At 34.1% G+C, this 19,639-nt stretch overlaps 1 protein-coding gene and 1 non-coding gene across 2 annotated transcripts; both read right to left on the bottom strand.

Moving 5' to 3' along the window:
* Positions 1-1,354: 1,354 nt before the first annotated feature.
* On the bottom strand, positions 1,355-3,357 carry LOC117912282 (GDSL esterase/lipase At5g33370-like). Its single transcript, XM_034826811.1, has 5 exons — positions 3,075-3,357; positions 2,868-2,995; positions 2,536-2,778; positions 1,965-2,217; positions 1,355-1,778 (listed from the first exon to the last, which is right to left on the bottom strand). The coding sequence occupies exons 1-5, from the start codon at positions 3,322-3,324 to the stop codon at positions 1,546-1,548; spliced, it is 1,107 nt and encodes a 368-aa protein (XP_034682702.1). The 5' UTR covers positions 3,325-3,357; the 3' UTR covers positions 1,355-1,545.
* A 1,891-nt stretch (positions 3,358-5,248) lies between these two features.
* On the bottom strand, positions 5,249-5,320 carry TRNAD-GUC. The gene has a single exon. It is a non-coding gene; the product is annotated as a tRNA-Asp (tRNA).
* Positions 5,321-19,639: the final 14,319 nt, after the last annotated feature.

The raw sequence follows: 19,639 nt of genomic DNA, 5'->3' as shown, positions 1-19,639 counted from the left end.
ATTGAAAAGACGAGTTCTTATTTTATGCTTAACTACTCATCTATTCAAAAAACTAGTTTTGATTTTATATTTAATTTGTTCGTTCAAAAGATGAATTCTAATTTTACTTGTAGTTAGTGTTTTGATTTTACACTGAAATCGTCTATTGAAAAGACAAGTTTTGATTTTATATTAGACTTATCTCTATGGAAAAGATGAATTCTGATTTTATAACAAATTTTTCTACTCAAAAGACTAGTTCTAATTTTATATTGAATTCGTTTGTTCAAAAAACAAATTCTGATTTTACATTGAACCCATCTTTTTAAAAGATGAGTTCTAATTTTATAAGTTTAGATTTTACATTGAACTTGTCTCTTCAAAAGACAAATTTTGATTTTATATTGAAGTCATATCTTTAAAATACAAGATCCCTATGGAATTTTACTTACACCAAATCATCTCTATTTAATTTAGAAAAAGCTTGGGGAACACGATATTTAAAAAAAAAATTAAAAATTTGTTGTAGTTTTGCATAAACCAAGTGAATGGATCGTATCTTGTGTCTTGGTGTTTTTCTCAGGTCAACTTGATTTATACCATCCAAAACCACAGAATTTGAATAGTTCAATTAAGATAAAATTCTGACATATTGGAATCATATCAACTAATGATCAACTTAACTTAAGTAAATCAAATCCATTTTTCGGCTTACTGGATGTGACCCTTTTTAAGTTCCACAACTAAATTTTTAGTTGAGATAATTTGCTAATGCTTTGAATAGTAGGCCCCTTATAGAACACACCAATCTTCTACAAATACCGTCAAGAAGAAATCTTAGCTCATCGTTGCCACTTCGATATGAAGGGACATAATGAAGAGAGGCGCCATGGCTAGATTTGAGGTAATGTTGAGAGCCAAATCTGATAAAAGGAACAAATTGAGAAACTGAAATGGGGGTGACATACCGGAAATCATTTTTCTACTAATATCAGAGGCGAAGTGCCTTTAGATGCAGTAAAATGCCTTCTTTCATGGTCAGCTGAGTTGTCCTCATCCTTGGCTGCTAAGCACCATATTGTTTAAAAGTTTCTTTGTATTTTCTTTTTCTCAATATCACTTCATGCATAGCCCGTGTTTAACTTGAATTTGAGAATGAAAGTTTTTCCCTTGTAAATTTTTTTTCTTTTGATGGTGGAGAGGCAATTGAGATGAGCTGAACACTAGAAAAGAGTTGGGAAAATAGCTAAGATCACTAACGGGTTTGCCACTTCATGTTTCATATATTATGAAATGTAGAAGCTAGCATAACCCTTTCTTTGCAAATTATTCCTCCACATACAAGAAGCGTAAATACGTAGTCTGATGCCCTGGCTGCCCATAAACCAGCTGTTATTATATATCAATAAATCTACCCATGGATATTCATCAACCAACACATAAATTTGAAATTAACATAACAGTCCACAGTTTCATGACAATGGTACTCCAAAAAGCAAGGCAGGGAAACTAATACATAGTGATTAACCGAGCAACTGCATACATGCTATGTTATTTTCCAAATGATCAAGTCCTTGAATCCAAGGCCATGATGGTGCTGAGATTCATGGGGTTCATGTACATGGTTGAGCCGGTCATGATCTGTTGTACTATCAGTCTGTTTGCCTTTTCGGATGGATGGAATGCATCCCAAAACGCATACTGGCCTCGGTTGGGGCACAGGTTTGAGAGCACCGTGCAAAGTCCGAGCCCATTGTAGGGTCCTTGCCCACAACATGCTATCTTTGATGTTGTAAACCCTGTCCAGTCATAACATACATGAATAATGCCATTACATTTAGTCCTACCATGATTAACAAATTATCTTTTAATTTGTTGCATGCCTAATTAAATTCCAAGCATACCCTTTTCATGATGGAAGTCTTTTTCAACAAAAAAAGGAAAAGAGAATCAATATATAGTTACATATATAGAAGCGAACGTACCAAATGCCTGAGGATCAGTGATGAAGTCCATATGCATTTTGTGTGTATTGGCAGCGATGAAGACATCTGCATTAAACTTTTTATTGAGTCCTTGTAGCATCTGAACGAGTTGTGGGTTGAACAAGGCTGAAGCTTGCTGCAATTCAGCTGCGCACTCGCCGTTTCTGCTCCTCATGGCACGTTCTGCTGGTACACACCCCATTGGTCCAGTGCCCGTCACAAGAACCCTTCGTGCTCCAAGCTTATATAGCCTCTGCAACCATAAGTTTAGACCATACATATAAGTCACTAAAATACATAACAACATTAATACATTGTATTTTGTTAGAAAATGGGACAACCCAACGCACAAAATAGTAACAGTGCTCATTTATAAAGTTTATATGCACTGGAAACGGCTCTAATGTAACAAGTGGCTCTACCTACCAAAACAAGTCTCTTGTGATAGACTATCATATATGCAATACCATAATGCATTTGCCCTCAACTCATCCCCAGTTCCTCGTTAGATTCAATAGTGAATATTTTATGCAGATTAGGCCAAAATGTAACACATGCTGGGGAGAATTACCATTAGAATTTTTTGGTACTCAGAGATGAGATAGCGAACATAATTGGGAAGAGCAAATTGGCGAGATCTTGCAGAGTTGGGCACCAAGTAGTAGTTGTTGACGAAGTCGTTGCCGCCTAGAGTGATGAGGACGAGTGCTTGGTTTACAATTCCCCTAGCCTTCTGAGCTCCAACTAGTGCAGTCAACCTTTGCTGGTATTGTTGGAAGTACTCCAACTGTCTATATATTCTGATTATGTTAAGCTGCAAATGTGCCCCATAATTATTTAGACAGAAATTTTAAATCGTATTTTTCTTATTTTTGAACACAAACATTATTTACGAATACTCACAAACTGAATCCCAGTGTCATTGAGGATTCCGATACCAGCAGAAGCGAAATTGGCACCAACTAGTAGTTTTTTCCCTGTAAGCTGCGGGCTCAGGTATGGCAATGTAGATTCCGATTTAATTGTCTGACCTGTTAATACACATTATACATCAACATGGAAAAACCAACTATACATAGAAATACCAAGAGCCCAAATGAGAAACCTAACTGATAATATCAGGAATGTTAAGGCCATTGGAGAAGCGGCCAGTGGCACGGTGAGTAGGATAATCAATGCCGTAAGGTGGCGAATCAGCACGGGCGCTGGTGACCAAGTAGTTGTTGTTGCCACTGTCAACGAGCGAGTCTCCAAAGACGAAGAAAGCCCGAGCCTCAGTGAGAGGAGCTAGGGTTCCCAACAATGCCATGAGTACCATCACCAAAACTGATGAGTTAGCCATTGAAATGATCTTATCCATGAAACCCTAGATCGAAATCGGTTTTGATGCAACTATCAAGAACAGGGTTCACCATTTATATATACAGAGTGTTGAGCTAGGGTTTTGATCACTTGTGACTGTATTAATGGCTTTGTACCTAGATACAACAAAGAGCTAGCTTGGAAACAAGGAAGCTAGCTAGCAGTAGAGGTAGTTGCTGAACACAACCACCTTCATTATATCACACGATCATCATATTGATGCAATAAAGAATAGGGTTGCCTTTTAATGTACATGAATATGAACAACTCAGAGGTGAAATAGTAGTTGGTGAAACATACAGCTTTATCCCTTATTGATTCACCCGCTGAGTAGAACTACATAGATGAAGGCAGAAATAATAGGAGTCATAGTCGACTTGTTAGAAATTTATGTGATATAATAAAAACTGCAGCTACTTGAAGAAGCGAGTTAAAATTTTCTACCAGTCAATTCTCTTAAATTGATGGTTGGATAGAAAATAATGAAAAGGGAACAAAACAATTAGAAGTTTTCATGAGAATTAAATTTATTTTGAAGTAATTTTTAGGGAAAAAAAAAAAAAATCATACTACTTTAAAAATTTAGGGGTTGTTTGATAAAATTGAATATTTATACTTAATGACTTAAGTTGACTTTAAATTAAATTTACTTAAATCGTTAACTTAAAATTTATTACTTAATTTTTACTTTAAGTATTAATAAAATTAATTTAAAACATATTTTAAATCATCAAATTGATATATTTATTCTAATAAATTATAATTAAGGCAAATGAGGCTGAGTAACGGTGGAGGTTGTAGAATAGTAAAGGAAATCATGGAGGTAACTAGGAAAATAAGGGTAAAAAGGTGCAAAGGAGATCGTGGAGGTAACTAGAAAAATAAGGATAAAAATGTATAATGAAGATGTGGATTTAAGAATAAGTTAATTGGTTTTACTTATTACTTAAAGTTATTTTTGATAAAAAGTTATACTATTAAATTATTTTACTAAACATACTTAATTTACTTATTGATTTAAATTAAGTTATTAAGTCACTTTAAGTTATTAAATTGATTTACCAAACACCCAATTAGAGATCTAATTAAAAATTTTAAGTAAATTATTAAAACATATTCTTAAAAAAAAAAATCAACCCTTTCAATGAATATAAATTATAAATATTCTTAATCTTACAAAAAATTTACAATTTTGAAAGTTATAAAAATAATTTATAAATTAGAATATAAAAGGCCCAAAAACAATTGGTAACAAAGAAAAATAAAAATAATAATAAAAGCTGTTGCCATTTTTGGCATAAAAATCTACTGAAAGCAGCTATTGGTTGGGTGGAAAAACAGTTGAACTATCAACTGTTCCCCATGGATGAAACATTATTCTTTGAGACCTGTATTTTCAGGCTCTTTAATTATTCTTCTATTTCACAGTTTTCTTGTGATGTAGCAAGTACAAAAATTCACCTAATTAACCAATATATACGTATAGAATAAAATAATAATGGGTTGTTAGCATATTTGTAACTTTAGGCCAAAGCTTTTCTTTCAAAGTGATTCATCGACAGGATTCTGTTTGGATCATAGAAAGATGAGGTGGGAAAGGAAGTATACCTTAGAATTTTTCTAAAAAAAAATAGAAAACTTCAATATTTTGAATATTTGATTTATAGCAGGTTTTTTTTTTTTTTTTTTCTTTTTTTTGGTTATAGTGAAGATTTAGAGTGCAATGTTAACGAGATTGTTTAGATTGAATCAAATGGCTGGATTTGGGCTTTAATCACAAACTAGAAGGCCACGGAGGTGGGCTTCTCTGATTTGGCCCAATTTTATGAGCTTTTAAAGTGGAATAGCATGAAATTCAAATTTTCAAACGACGCCGTTTCAATGAGGAGGGGAAAAAAAGAACGGAAAGGGGCAAAAAGAGTCGCCGTTGCCGGGGATCGAACCCGGGTCACCCGCGTGACAGGCGGGAATACTCACCACTATACTACAACGACTTATTGATTGTTTTTGGCATTATAATTCTATATTTCATAATTGTTGATAATTTCTCCAAAACAAATCAATCTTATAAAGGCTTTGTCATCGAAAAATTTCTGCTTTGCAATTAAAGTCATAATGTATTATGAAAATTTTATTAAATTTAAATTGATTTATCCCAAATTTTTTTTTTTAAAAAGCAATACCATTTTTACATTGTTTTTTTCTTTTTTTAATAAAGTTCCATTTTTAAATATAAGTTGTTTGATAAAATTAAAACCTTTACTTAAATTTATTTTTTGGCTTCAAAGGAATCACTCTAAATAGAGTTTAAGAGTTGGCATGAGCAAATATGCAATATAATTTTTTAATTATAAAATTTAAAATTAATAAACTAAAAATATGAAGTAAACTACTGAAAGATAAATTTTATATATATATATATATATATTTTTTAAAAAAAAAACAAACTTATACATTCTATAGTGTACATTACAAGTTCAAGGCAAAAGGAAAAGAAAGAAAGAAAACAAAAAACAAAATACCTGCTATAAAATAATATTTTTTTGATGAAGTGGGTATTTGTTAAATCAATTTAATAATTTAAAGTGACTTAATAACTTAATTTAAATTATTAAGTAAATTATGTATGTTTAGTAAAATAACTTAATAATATGATTTAAAATAAAAAATAACTTTTAATTAATAAGTGAAAAGAATTAACTTATTTTTAAGTTTTCATCTTTATTTTACTTTTTTACTCTCATTTACTATAATTACTTCCACAATCTCTTTTGCTATTCAATTATTACTCAACCTACTTTATCCTAATTTTAATTTATGATAATAAATATGTTAATTTGATGATTTACAATAAATTTTAAATTAATTTTATCAAACAACCTTAATACTTAAAATAAGAATTAAGTAATAAGTATTTAAATCAACAACTTAAATATAATTTAACTTAAAATCAACTTAAGTTATTAAATAATAAATATTGAATTTTACCAGACACATTTTAAGAGAAATTATAATCTTACCAAAAGTATTGATTTATTGATATATAAATAATTTATTAGTTTATCGATAAATGAATGTTTATTAATTCATAAAGAGTATTATACTTCTACTATAAAGTACTTGTATATATCATACTATTAAATCTAAAAATAATGAATGCGGTAGAAAATTAATACATAAAATCTTAATAAAATATTAAAAAATTAAAAATGAAAAAAATGATTAGTAATTGTTGAGATTTAAAAAAAAAAATCTTAAAAAGAAGAGATATGATGTCCTATCTTAATGCTCTCAAAGATAAAATAAAATAAAAATAATAAAAAAGACCAAAATTTTTATTATTTAAACAAAGTTATTGATTTATTAAACATTCATTTATCAAAGTTTTATTATATTAAGATGTGACTACCCAAAAATTAAAAAGATATACATATAAGTAACCAGTAAGATACACATTCAACTACTAAGAAGAAACATCCGATCAATAGTAAGACAATAATTACATCATCCACATGCATATGATCCCAAGATCATAGTGATTCATCTAGTTGTAAAGCAAGAAAACGAGTTCAAGGGTATGATTATATGATTCTAAGAAATATATTTTTTATGAATTCTTCCTCTTTTATTCCATTTATATTTATGATATTATTGCGAGTATTTTTTTTGCTCTTACAATTTGACTAGATGAGAACAATGAACAAAAAGTCATCTTTATTATAATGCAAAGAAGTAAATGTCTTTCACATTGAAAGTTATTGAAGTGCACAGTAGTATACACTTAGAGATAGAGCTCATACCTCAACATTCAGAACTCTCAGAACTCTTATTGAAAAGTCATCCTTACAAAAAGGAACTAGCAATTGCCATTGGGACAAGTTTTTTCCGATACTCACCATGTACCGTACCTAATAAACTGGGTTTGAAATTAAAATAAACAGGTTTGGGATGTATTTGAAATTTAAAAAAAAAAATCAAGGACGGATTCGGGTATTATCTTGTCTTGCTCCGTTCCTTCCTGATTAAATATAAAATGAATTTTAGAAATTAATTTAATTTTTATTTTTCTATAATAATAATAATAATAATAATAAATACTTTTTAATAAAATAAGTTATAAAAATTATAATATTTAAATATATTTAATTGAATATAATTAAAAAATTTTAAAATAAAAATTTTTCTACAAAGGAGTTAAGGAGATAGGACGGGTCAAGTATGGGTAATTCATATACCCGCCCGCTGGACTCCATCTCGTTTTATTTTTTAATAGAATATGAATGTAAATTATTTTAAATAAATGGGATGAGGTTGGGATGGGGGTTACCCGTCATGAAACCTGTCATATTGCTATCCCTAAAAGTAACTTCCTATTTTTTAATATTCATTTATTTACAATTTTATTAAATATAATTGTTATTTAAATAAACTCTTTTATTTAGAAATATTGACATCATTATTATCAAAACCATTATAGTTTTGATATTATTGATGGATGTGTATTTGTACACCCCCTCTTTTCAAGCCAAGTGTTAATGGTTTGTTGCTATGGTTTATTATTACCATTTTTTTTTATAATCAAATGGCACTTCATGACCACCTGGGAGGAGTTGGAGAGCGTTTTCATTGGAAGTAGGGGACGCCTTCCATGAGGCTCTATGCGCGGACGTGTGGTGAGCACCAGTAGCTCGCCCATGATGGTGGTTGGAGATGGAGATTGTTGAGGGTTGCATAGGAAAGCAGGTATTGGCTTGCGGGGGAAGACAAAAACAGGGTTTTTGGAGAGATATGAAAGAGGAGAGGATTTTCGGGCTGCAGGCGGGGGGAGGAGGTTGGGAGCTTCAGAGATTTTTTTCGATGGGTTCCTTTTGCAGGGGAGGAGCGTATGAGAGGAAGGTATTCGGCTACAAACAGAGCAAAGAGGGATTTTCAGGAGGAAAGACATCCAGAGAGGGCAAAGAGCTCGGGAGAGGAGAAAGGAAAGGTATGGCAACCATGGATCCCGGGACTTACTTTATCGGTATATAGTCTCATTATTTTTCTCTTAGCGGTTCTTGTGGATTATCTGATTATATGTTTAGTTTCATGGTTCATGTTTGAGTTATGGGTTCATTATTGCTATCTTCTTCACTTCTCTGGGTTGTTTTGAGAGCAATGTCGCTCTGTTTTAGCTTTACCATACATTATGTAGGAGTCTTGCTTTGTTTTCATGGATTATGAGATGCTCTCAGGTTCACCCACCTACAGCTAAATCTGTTGACCAAAACACGAAGCATGGTTTGGGTTGCTTTATTTTGCTTTGTCAGTTTATGCTTTGTTTTTGTTTAGATATTCCTCTGTTCTTAGTGTCTTACCTTATCACACATCAATTTACATCCCTCCACCTGAGAAAGTTGGACACCGCAGGCATAAAATATTTGGATTGAGGGTAAAAAGGGTTGAGACGACTCTTTAGATTGTGAGAATGCTGAAAATGGGTTGTGAGCTTTGTTGCCAGAAAATCTCAGTTCATGGGTATTGATGCAAGAAAATCTCAGTTTGTGGGTGTTGAAGGTTATTGAAGTTCTTTTGGTTGGGTAAAAGTTGTTTTAATTCTGAAGAACGAGGCTCCTTCCATCGAATTTTGCTCATTAAGCAGAAGAAGATGTTGTCAACCTCCACACTCCAAATAGAACTCCTCTGCTTCAGCGACATGTGGTTCAACAAATGAAATACTTGGAGAAGTATCGGAATGCTTAGCCAATAGGAGTATATCAAATCATGATATTATATCAATGGGATATTCCTCATCAAAGCAGTGTGTGTTAGGGACCGATCCTTTATGCAGCCATGGCTTGCACAAGGCATCCGATGTCACTTTCATTTCTTAGCCAACAATGCATTTGAATGAACAAGCACTCCACGCGGAGGTTGAAAGTATGAACAGTCAATGATGAGGGTAATGCTCTGAGAAATTATTTTACCCTACACTGGTCTACTGAGGCTATTAAGGAAGCTTTAGAGAAAGACAATGTCATCAGAACATCATTTCATGTGAACACATACCATAGACTCAATGCCCATTGCGCTATAGATGGAGTGAAAATAGAAGCTCTCGTTAGTGGACTTGCTTCTCACACCACCCGTTTCATCCTTGAGAATCAACACTCTTCATGCCATTTTTCTCACTACCCAAGCTTCATTCTTCCCGTACCTATTCTGCCCACCATCCTCTATACCCATTTCTCATTTCCTGTGTGCATGAAACCCATGCACGTTCCACTACTCCTCACCCCCCATCTGACCATGTCACCACCATCCTTTCTCTCTATATCTCCCTTACCCACTATCACAGTCACCCCACCTCATTCCATTTCTACCATCATACCCATAATCCCCTCACATAATTGTATCCTTCATACCCATTTTCTCCCAATACCCATTTACTACCTACATGCATGGGAATCATGCATGCATGGCCACCCCCATGGACACATTCCCATCACCATACCCGAAACCATGCCCACCACCTTTTCTCTCTCTACACCACGTGCTCATCCATTACCATTCATGCATACCTTCATCTTCTAATATCCAACTCACCCATTCCATCTCACCACTCTCCCACACTCCATTCCCATCACCATACCCAAAACCATGCCTACCACCGTTTCTCTCTCTAAACTCTCATCCATGCAAACCCATTCCCGTCCATGCAAGCCCATTCTCATTCCCATGCAAACCCATTCTCATTCCCATGCACATATTCACACCCAACCATCCCTCATACCTGTTTCTCTCTCTAAACCCTCATCCATGCAAACCCATTCCCGTCCATGCAAGCCCATTCTCATTCCCATGCACATATTCACACCCAACCATCTCTCATACGTGTTTCTCTCTCTAAACCCTCATCCATGCAAGCCCATTCTCATTCCCATGCGAACCCATTCTCATTCCCATGCACATATTCACACCCAACCATCCCTCATACCCGTTTCTCTCTCTAAACCCTCATCCATGCAAACGCATTCTCGTCCATGCAAGCCCATTCTCATTCCCGTGCAGACCCATTCTCATTCCCATGCACGTATTCACACCCAACCATCCCTCATACTCATTTCTCTCTCTAAACCCTCATCCATGCAAGCCCATTCTCATTTCCATGCAAACCCATTCTCATTCCCATACACATATTCACACCCAATGATTCCTCATACCCGTTTCTTTCTCTAAACTCTCATCCTTGCAAACCCATTCCCGTCCATGCAAGCTCATTCTCATTCCCATACACGTATTCACACCTAACCATCCCTCATACCCATTTCTCTCTCTAAACTCTCCCTTATGCATGACCACCTTTCTTGACCCATTTCCAAAGCCCACAAACTTTAAAAATTGATTATTGAAAATTCGGCTTCTAAATAATTCAAGTTCACAATTCTTTTCACCGTTAAAATTTTTTTTAGGCTCTAAATTCAATGTCTCAATTTCCAAAATCTCAATTTTCCGCATTTATTTATTTAATCGTCGCTATTTTCATTATTATTATTATTTCATTTATTTATTTTTAAAATTCCATCTCTAAATAGTTCTTCAAATTTCCAATCTCTAAAATTCCACTATTCACGTTCATTCGCTTAATTATTATTTTCATCACTATTATTATTATTCCATATTTATTTATTAGTTTCTTTTAAAAATTTCAATCATTAAAGTTTAATTCTTCAAAAATCTGACTTCCAAAATTAATTTTCAATCTAAAAAATTCCCCTATTCACTTTCGTTCGTTTAAATATTATTTTGGTCATTATTATTATAATTCCATTTATTTATTTATTCATTCCTTTTAAAAATTCCAATCATTAAAGTTCAATTATTCAAAAATTTGACTTCCTAATTTAATTTTCAATCTAAAAAATTCCACTATTCACTTTCATCCGTTTAAATATTATTTATTATTATTCTATATTTATTTATTTATTTCTTTTAAAAATTCCAATCATTAAAGTTCAACTCTTCAAAAATCTGACTTCCAAATCTAATTTTCAATCTAAAAAATCCCACTATTCACATTCATTTGTTTAATGGTTATTTTCGTTATTATTATTATTCCATTCATTTACTTATTCACTTATTTATATATTTAAAATCCTATCTCTAAATAATCCTTCGAATTTCCAATCTTTAAATTCAATTTCCAATTTCTAGAATTATAATTTTCACAATTATTTATCCAACTGTTATTATTATTGTTATTCCATTCATTCACTCATTCACTTATTCATACATTTAAAATCCCATATCTAAATAATCCTTTGAATTTCCAATCTCTAAATTCAATTTCCAATTTCTAAAACTCTAACTTTCGCAATTATTTATCCAATCATTATTATTTCACCATTATTATTATTCAATTCATTTATTTATTCACTTATTCATTTGTGTAAAATTCCGTCTCTAAGTAATTCTTCAAAATTCCAATTTATTTCAAATTTAATTTCTAAAATTCTCATTCTTACATTTAATTCCTAAAAATCTAATTTTCCAATAATCTCTAAGACTCCAATTTTCAAATGAATTTCAAAAATCCAGTTTTCCCTCGAACATTTTTAATTTCTGTTTGGTGATGCATGTGATATGTTTTGTGCTCTTTATTGTACACTGACCCAATTTTTATGATAGCGTATTGCTTGTTCGTGGCCCAGGTACGCATCCATTCCCATTATGGTCATTCTCTATGCATGTTTTGATTCTCATATGTGCATGATCGATTTGAGTATCCATTGATTTCCCTATTGATTGTCACGTCAGCTTCATTTTACTAGTAGAGACCCGACTTTAAGGACTTAGAGGGGTGCTACGGTCTCTACCGTACCTTCCTGATAAGTAACCTGACCCCCGAGCCCGATCCGGTTTTTCACAGACCACATTTTCTAAAATAAGGAGTCACACTTAGGGTTTTCTTTCTTATTTTGTTTACCCTTTTAAAAATAAAACAAAAATAAGTGGTGACTCCAAGTCATTTTTTTAATAAATAAAATCATTTTCAAATAAAAATCGAGCTTGCCATTGAGTGGAAAACGCATGAGCCGAAATGCGGGGTCCACAAAATGGCGACTCCACTGGGGATCGTTTAGAGGGTCAAGTTTGAACTTAAAATGAAGCAAATGTGGCGTTTGATGAGTCGATTAGTGGGCACCTATCTCTTGATTGCACATTGAGAGTTCCCAATACCATTGGATGCATGCTTGGTTGTTTGTTTTCACTTGGGACATTGACATGTTGATCGTGTTGGTTGATTATCTTGGTTGAGGACTTTGATATAGTGATTTTCTTTATGCTTCATTGGTATATTTGTTTGATATATTTGACATGCTGATTGTGATGATTGCTTTGTCTTGATTGAGGATTCTGAGGTAGCTATTTCTTTAGTACTTCATTGCTATATTTGTTTGAGATATTGACATGTTGATTACATTGATTGCTTATCTTGATTTGCTTAGCATAGTGATTTTGATTTTTTCCATGATTGTTCTGATCACCTTGCATGTATGGATTCATTGTTATATACCATTTGATTCGACATATTGATTCACTTGCTTGTATATTATCTTGATCGTCTTCGAGCATGATGTTTGTATCACTTTTCATCTGATTGTCATAGTTTGTATGTGGACCTGAGTGATATATCTTGTACTCTACTTGACTGCATGTTGCATGATTGCCCTCATTTTGCGTGATTTCATGTTGCTTGTCCATGTGGGCCGCACATCTATCCCCTTACCTTCAACTCTCTTGGTTTCAATCATTCTTTTCATTCCTGTTTTCACTATTACAAGTGTGAGGCCTTCTGTGTGCTTGTTATTTTTGACCGAGCCAGATATTAGAAGTAGGGTCTATCGACGAGCTATATCGATGTTTGAGAGCATTCTAGAGATAATCGACACTTTGATGTTGATTGGAGTCCGATCATTGAAGACCTGTATAGCCTTGAGCTATGTTTCATGAATATTTGTGCGGCCAGTGTGTTTCCTCTTCTGTTTTAGTTTCCTAGGGTTTTTCGGATACACCCACACCATTCACTGTGCACTCTAGTTGACCATTGAGCATTGGGAGTTCAAGAGGTTTCACCATAGGAAACCCCTCTGGGATGTCGAGGTAGTGCATGTGTTGAAGTGATGACCACCTTGCATGGAAGCGTCCCATCTCTTTGAAGGCATGCAGAGGGTTACGTACTACCGGAGGGTACGATCGCTTCTACTAGGAATCCTTTAAAGTCCACCAATTTTCTTTTTAGAGCCACCTTGACCTTATAGGTTAAGCCTTAGATCCTTAGATTAGGACTTTCTTCCCTACACGTGGGTGCATGTGAGGACCTTTAGAGCCTCTTTAGTTACAGTTTGGATCCCATACTCCATCTTTTGGTCTCCAGTTGAGAGTGCTTAGATATCGGTGCGAGTTTGAGTATCAATTGGACCACCCCTTGTTGTATGATTTTGGTTTCTTCCTGTCACTCATTGAGTTTGCCATACTTTTTTTCTTAGGGGTTTTATTGTTTTTCACACCTCATTCATTTTCTAGATTACTGATAAAGATTCTTTAGTCACATTTGTAGCCATCTCACAGTGGACACCTCTATGACTTTAGAGTTTTTGTCATTTATCCAGTTTTAGATTGCTACCACAGAACCATATGTCATATGATGTGTTGTACTTTTGATTTGAGACATCTTTTCACTTGCACACTGTGGTCTTGGGGCATGACCTATCATGGAAAATATTGAGTTTATTAGCTTAGGATCAGAAATTTGACCTAGAGAGTTTGAGACTATGACCCATCCTCTTATGATCAGAGCAGTACCTTACTCATTTTCACACCTTGACTTTGCTTTGAACTACATCCACCCATTGCAAGCTTTGCACAGCATCACCCTTGAGACCATTACATGACTTTTCCATCCCTAGTTGTTCTAGCTTTGCATATAATTTCTTTGATCCGACCAGGTAGAGTGTGAGGAGTTTGAGCCCAAGGTTGATCTCGCGTGGCGAGGGATGGCTTACGATTTTTGGGTGGCTTACGACTAGAGGATTGGTCGATTACTTGATAGACTGTCACTTATTCTGCCACGAGTATAGAGATTGATCTTGTATGATGAGAGTTAGCTTGTGATGAGCAGTTATGCTTGATGAGATCGTCATTTACTTTGCTTTGAGAGGATTACTTTTGAGATTATTTTGGAGAATTTGCAGTATGGTTCGGCGCACGATTCTAGAGGGTTGATGTGGTTATATCATATGGACATTGATATTTAGTATCAATCATTTAAGGGTTTGAGAGCACGATGTTTGAGACTGTGGTTGCAGGATGGGTGGCCTTCATTTCGGTTAGCCATGTACCCTTTCACCATTTTGATATGTATAGTCCGTTGCCAGCCCATTGAGCCTCGCACGTGCATTATAACCTTTCTTTCTTATAGCCTTGCTCACATTTTTCACACCGGATAGGGGCCCTTTAGTATATGCATTCATTGTTTGGGAGTTTCATGAGCCTTGGACCTAGGGGCACGTTCTTCTCATTACATTTTCCTATCACTGCATCATAGCATTTCATCTCATCTCGTTGGTTGTGTTATTCGTCTCATCTCCTTTATTCTATCCGTTGATTGCTTTGCATCATCTTCTCCCACCCAGAGTGGTGATCCTCCTCAATTCATTACATGGAGGGTAGTCATGTCATTTCCACTATCTATCCCCCGGACATTGGTCCAGGGTTCCTCAATTTAAAAGGTCATCTTGTTAGAGAGAGTTTTTGTTACCTTAGCACTTGAGAGCATGTCTATCCATTATTGATATCATCTTTAGGGGCTTATTTTGTTCATGTTCGGGGTGTGTACATTTGTATATATGTAAAAATAAAAATAAAAAAAAATAAAGGAAAAAGAGGAAAAAAAAGTGAAAAGAAAAGAAAGGAAAAAAATGAGAAAAAAAATGCATGTGTGTATTATTTTCTATCATTGAGTGTGTATATTGATGTTCGAGGGTCACTTGATTGAGTATGTTTGTTGATAGGAGTTCATATGTGAGCTTTCTGAGGCCCTCCATGCTTTGTATTTATCTTATTGTATATTTTGAGAGCGAGATGAGTGACCTTCTCTTAGGAGCTCTGGGTCATTGTCCCTTCCATCATTACGTTCATTGTTGATGTGACTTCACTCCATGTCTAATTTGAGTTGATCACTACTCCTCTTTGTGTTATTTGTTTTTTTCATTATCCTCGCTTTCGCTTCTGATTCATCATTTTCACTTCACTTCTTATTTTTTTTCTTACAGCAACCCATCTCGAGTTTGATATTCTCTTCGCGTCATCATTACACATATCATTGCCAGTTCATTTTGCTCCATTCGTCCCCTCATCGACATCATATTCGCGTTAGGCATCCTCAGGTCCATGGCTCATGGGATTTACTGTACATGATGCATTTCATATATGAGGACATGGGTTTATGATCATTGGGTATTTGAGTCTTGTTTCCTTTCATTTCTTTCACCTTATTACCTTAGCCTACGTTACGTCCTGGGTCTTAAGACCACCCTGAGGCCATGATATCATGCATCGTGTTTTGATAGCTCTCATGTGGGCGATACTTGGGATTGGTTGGAGAGCATCTTGATTATGATAGGTCAGGAGTTGTGGTATGACCCTATACTGGGGCATAGCCACCTCGGAGGGTTTTTTTATCGGGTATGCAGCCATTCTGTTTGATACATTGCATTGGGGCACACCTTTCTTGGTCGAGGTTTGATTTTTTTTAAATGGCCATCATGCCAGAGCCAGGGCATACTTCTCTTAGTCGATGTTGGATTTTTTTGAGTCATGGCCATCCTTCGGAGGAGATCAGACGTCATTTTTCACATTGGAGCATGAGGCATAATTGGTATATTTCATCTGGTGTACTTTGCATAGGGGCATATTTCTCTGTCGATGTTGGTTTTTGAGGCGTAGCTGTTCCTTGGAGGTGATTAGATTCCTTTCACATTGGGGTATGAGATATGATTGGGTGCTTTGATTGGATGTGTTTATAGGAGCATAGCCTTCTCATCATTGTTGACAGATGTTTGCGATGATTGGATCAAGACACTGACACTTATGAGAGCATGCAGCGGAGTTTAGTCATTTCAAAGATTGCATTATACTGGGGCATAATCCTTTCATTGGTGATTGATCTTAGAGATATCAGCTTACATCTGGGCATGATCATGTCAGAGCGCATTTTTGTCGAGGCATATCACTTTGATTGATCTTTTTCATATTGGGACATGCTATTTCTTTAGATGAGGTCAGATACTCTCTTTACACCACCATGATGACTTTGAGGAGTGGAGATTCATTTTGATTAGATGATGTATGATTGGTTGTACTCCTCTCATCGATGTTTGCTTTGGAGCTGCTTACATTGAGGCATTGCCCATCCATCGGTGATGGATTTTATGAGATGACGGTTTATGCCAGACACATGTTTTTCGGATATTATCTTGCATTGAGGGCTTACCCATTTTGAGGGGATGCATTCATACTGGGGCATAGCCACCTTGTTGATTTTGACATTGAGACTCCACCTCCTATTTATGATCGCTGCTTTTGATGGATCATAGAGTCGTTGACACTTTAGGTTCAGACTTCTCAACATACTTGGTTCGACTTAGATACCCACTTTCCTTGTTACACACTCATACATCCCACATTCAGCACCATTATGCTTGCATCCATCTTGTCAGAGTCTCATATCTTTTGAGCCCACAAATTTTATCATCCTACATGGCTTTATCCATTTCTTTTGATCAGAGGAGGATGTAGATTAGTCTTGAGCTTTTTGGTTGAGTTTTCACATGCCTTTGGACATTAGGTTCAACATTTTCCATGACGGCAGGGTCTATTAGGTTGTTGATATATTTGTGATGATTTTTTCATGTTGATAATTGATATGTTGTGTCTTGTTTTGCTTACATCTCAGACTTGGAGCCTTGGTCAGCATTTGTCTAGTCTGTTAGTTTAGTTTTTCTTTGATTAGTTTATGTGATGTATAGTCTTGTTTAAGCATTTATTCATTGATGTTAGACTTTTTCATTGCATCAGCGTGGTCACAAAAAGGTAGAAGGAAATGAGTCCTTTAGATTTACATTAGGAAAAACTAACATATTTCTATTACCTTATATTATTAACCAAACATGACCTAATTTTAACAAACATTTAAATGAAATTCTCCATGATTCAAATTTCGAGATATCAATTAGTAAAATATTGTATTTTTCCTTTCACTTTCTTATAGATATCAAAATTTATAGAAATAACTCATCATGATTATCAAGTAATTAGTATTCAAGGAGGAAAAAATGAAAAAAAAAAAAGAAGGGATATCTTGCCAAAGGGGACTTTCTAATTGCATTTTGTTCGAGTGTGAGAGGTAAAATAATTGCCTAGTTTAAAACTTATGGTGAAAAATGGAATTTTATTTTATTTATTGTAAAAATCACATTTTTATTCTTATCTTCAATTGTTATGTAATTAAGCGGCATATCATAATTGAAGCAAAAAAAGGAAAAAAATTCCCTGCAAATATCTTCCCTAAAATTCTTTTCTTATCATATCATATCATATGGTCTTAATTGAAAAGGATCACTTAGATTTTGATTTTCTCCCAAATTATCTCTCATATGTGGGAACATTACATTATATAGAAGTCCAAATCCTAATGGATTACTTAGGATTCTTTGGGATTTAAAATTTAATTACAAGAAAATAGTAGAAGAACAAAGATATCCTCTACTTGAATTCTTAGATCTAATTCTTAATGTTTCCCATCTAATTGTCAAATCTAAAAATCTAAACTTATATTCTCAATAAAAATCCCTTTATTATCATTTAAATTTGCCTTATAAATAGAGAAACTTGTTACCATTCCACTCAAATCCAAATTTAGTTAATCTTCAGTAACACCATGGGGCAAGTTCCAAAACCATTGATTATTGTCCTCCTAACACTCATTGTGTGTTCCTATTCACAAGCTCATCGAAATCTTCGAGAATCACCTGCAGGTCCTGACCCAATACATCATGGAATTGAGGATCCAATGAAAAGTGAAGCTTATGGAATCTATCGAGAATCTTCGGGAGGTGCAGACCTAATACATCAGAAAATAAAGGGTCATATGGGAGCGAACGCTTTTAAAATATATCGAGAAACACCTACAGGTCCAAATCCAATACATGACTAGAATGACGAATCAGTTTAAGGTCTAAGGAAAAGACACTAAGAAGAACCAATCATTTACATTACTCTTTGCATATTTGTCTATTCTTAGATCAAATAAATAAATAAACAAACTGTTTATGTGATTCTCTAGAAATCTTATTTAGAGTAGTCATTGAAGTGATATGTGTGGCAAATATGCGCTCTTGATTATATGGGCTATCAATTTAGAAGTAAAAATATAAATTCTAAGTAAATATACATAAATGATGTTGTTATTAAAAGAAATTAGTCGATGATAGTGGTGGGAGGCTCTCCATTCAAAGATCTCTTCATATCTCTCTTGCATCTGACATAATTCATTCTTTAAAATCACTTTGAATGTTTTCCGTATGGTGAGGTGATTCATTTTGATCCATTATGTGTAGATATTTGACCGGGTTAAGAATCATCAAAGCTATAAATTTAGTATGGAACTTGAATTCTATATGTGGAATTGAGCTATACTAAGAATTAATCCTATTCAAGTTTATATTGAAACCTACGCAAGACTCTATATATATTTAAATAATGTTTAGTCCATTACAAGATCTATTTTCTTTCTTTTCATCTAGGTCTTGATCATTACTATTTTAGTAATGAATTATACATCTTATCAGACAAGTTTGCTTCCAATTAAACTAAGTTCATTTCTAAGTACATCTACTAAATTTTTAGGAATTATATTCAATATCTTAATCAAACATGACCAATCCCGGATGAGGCAATTGAACACTATGCCATAATTGTGTGTCTTTTCAAAATAAAATAGTTTTTTTTTTCTTTAGAAATGAATAATAGAAAAATCCAACATTGATGTTGATTACCATTTGGAAACACGGAATTACAAAAAAATAAAAACATTTCATAAGTCTAATCAATACTTGTGCAAAAAAGAAAAAACAAACCCTAATGCCACGACTTCAAATGAGCATGCTTTTTTCGTGTGATAATCATAATTTCTATATCACTTCTTTGTTCATTTATAATATAAATGATTTAATTGTTTTTTCGCTTTACAATTTTATTAAATATTTAAGGGTGCC

The sequence above is a fragment of the Vitis riparia genome, chromosome 4 (assembly GCF_004353265.1).
Source record: "Vitis riparia cultivar Riparia Gloire de Montpellier isolate 1030 chromosome 4, EGFV_Vit.rip_1.0, whole genome shotgun sequence".
Lineage (NCBI taxonomy): Eukaryota > Viridiplantae > Streptophyta > Magnoliopsida > Vitales > Vitaceae > Vitis > Vitis riparia.
The sequence above is the reverse complement of the archived record's forward strand: the minus strand, read 5'-3'. Positions and strand labels throughout refer to the sequence as shown.

Coding starts and splice junctions, on each gene's coding strand:
- LOC117912282 (XM_034826811.1), bottom strand. CDS start 3,324: ATGGATAAGATCATTTCAATGGCTAACTCATCAGTTTTGGTGATGGTA. Junction 2,779..2,867: donor ATGACACTGGGATTCAGTTT/GTGAGTATTCGT, acceptor GCACATTTGCAG/CTTAACATAATCAGAATATA. Junction 1,779..1,964: donor CACTGATCCTCAGGCATTTG/GTACGTTCGCTT, acceptor ATGACTGGACAG/GGTTTACAACATCAAAGATA.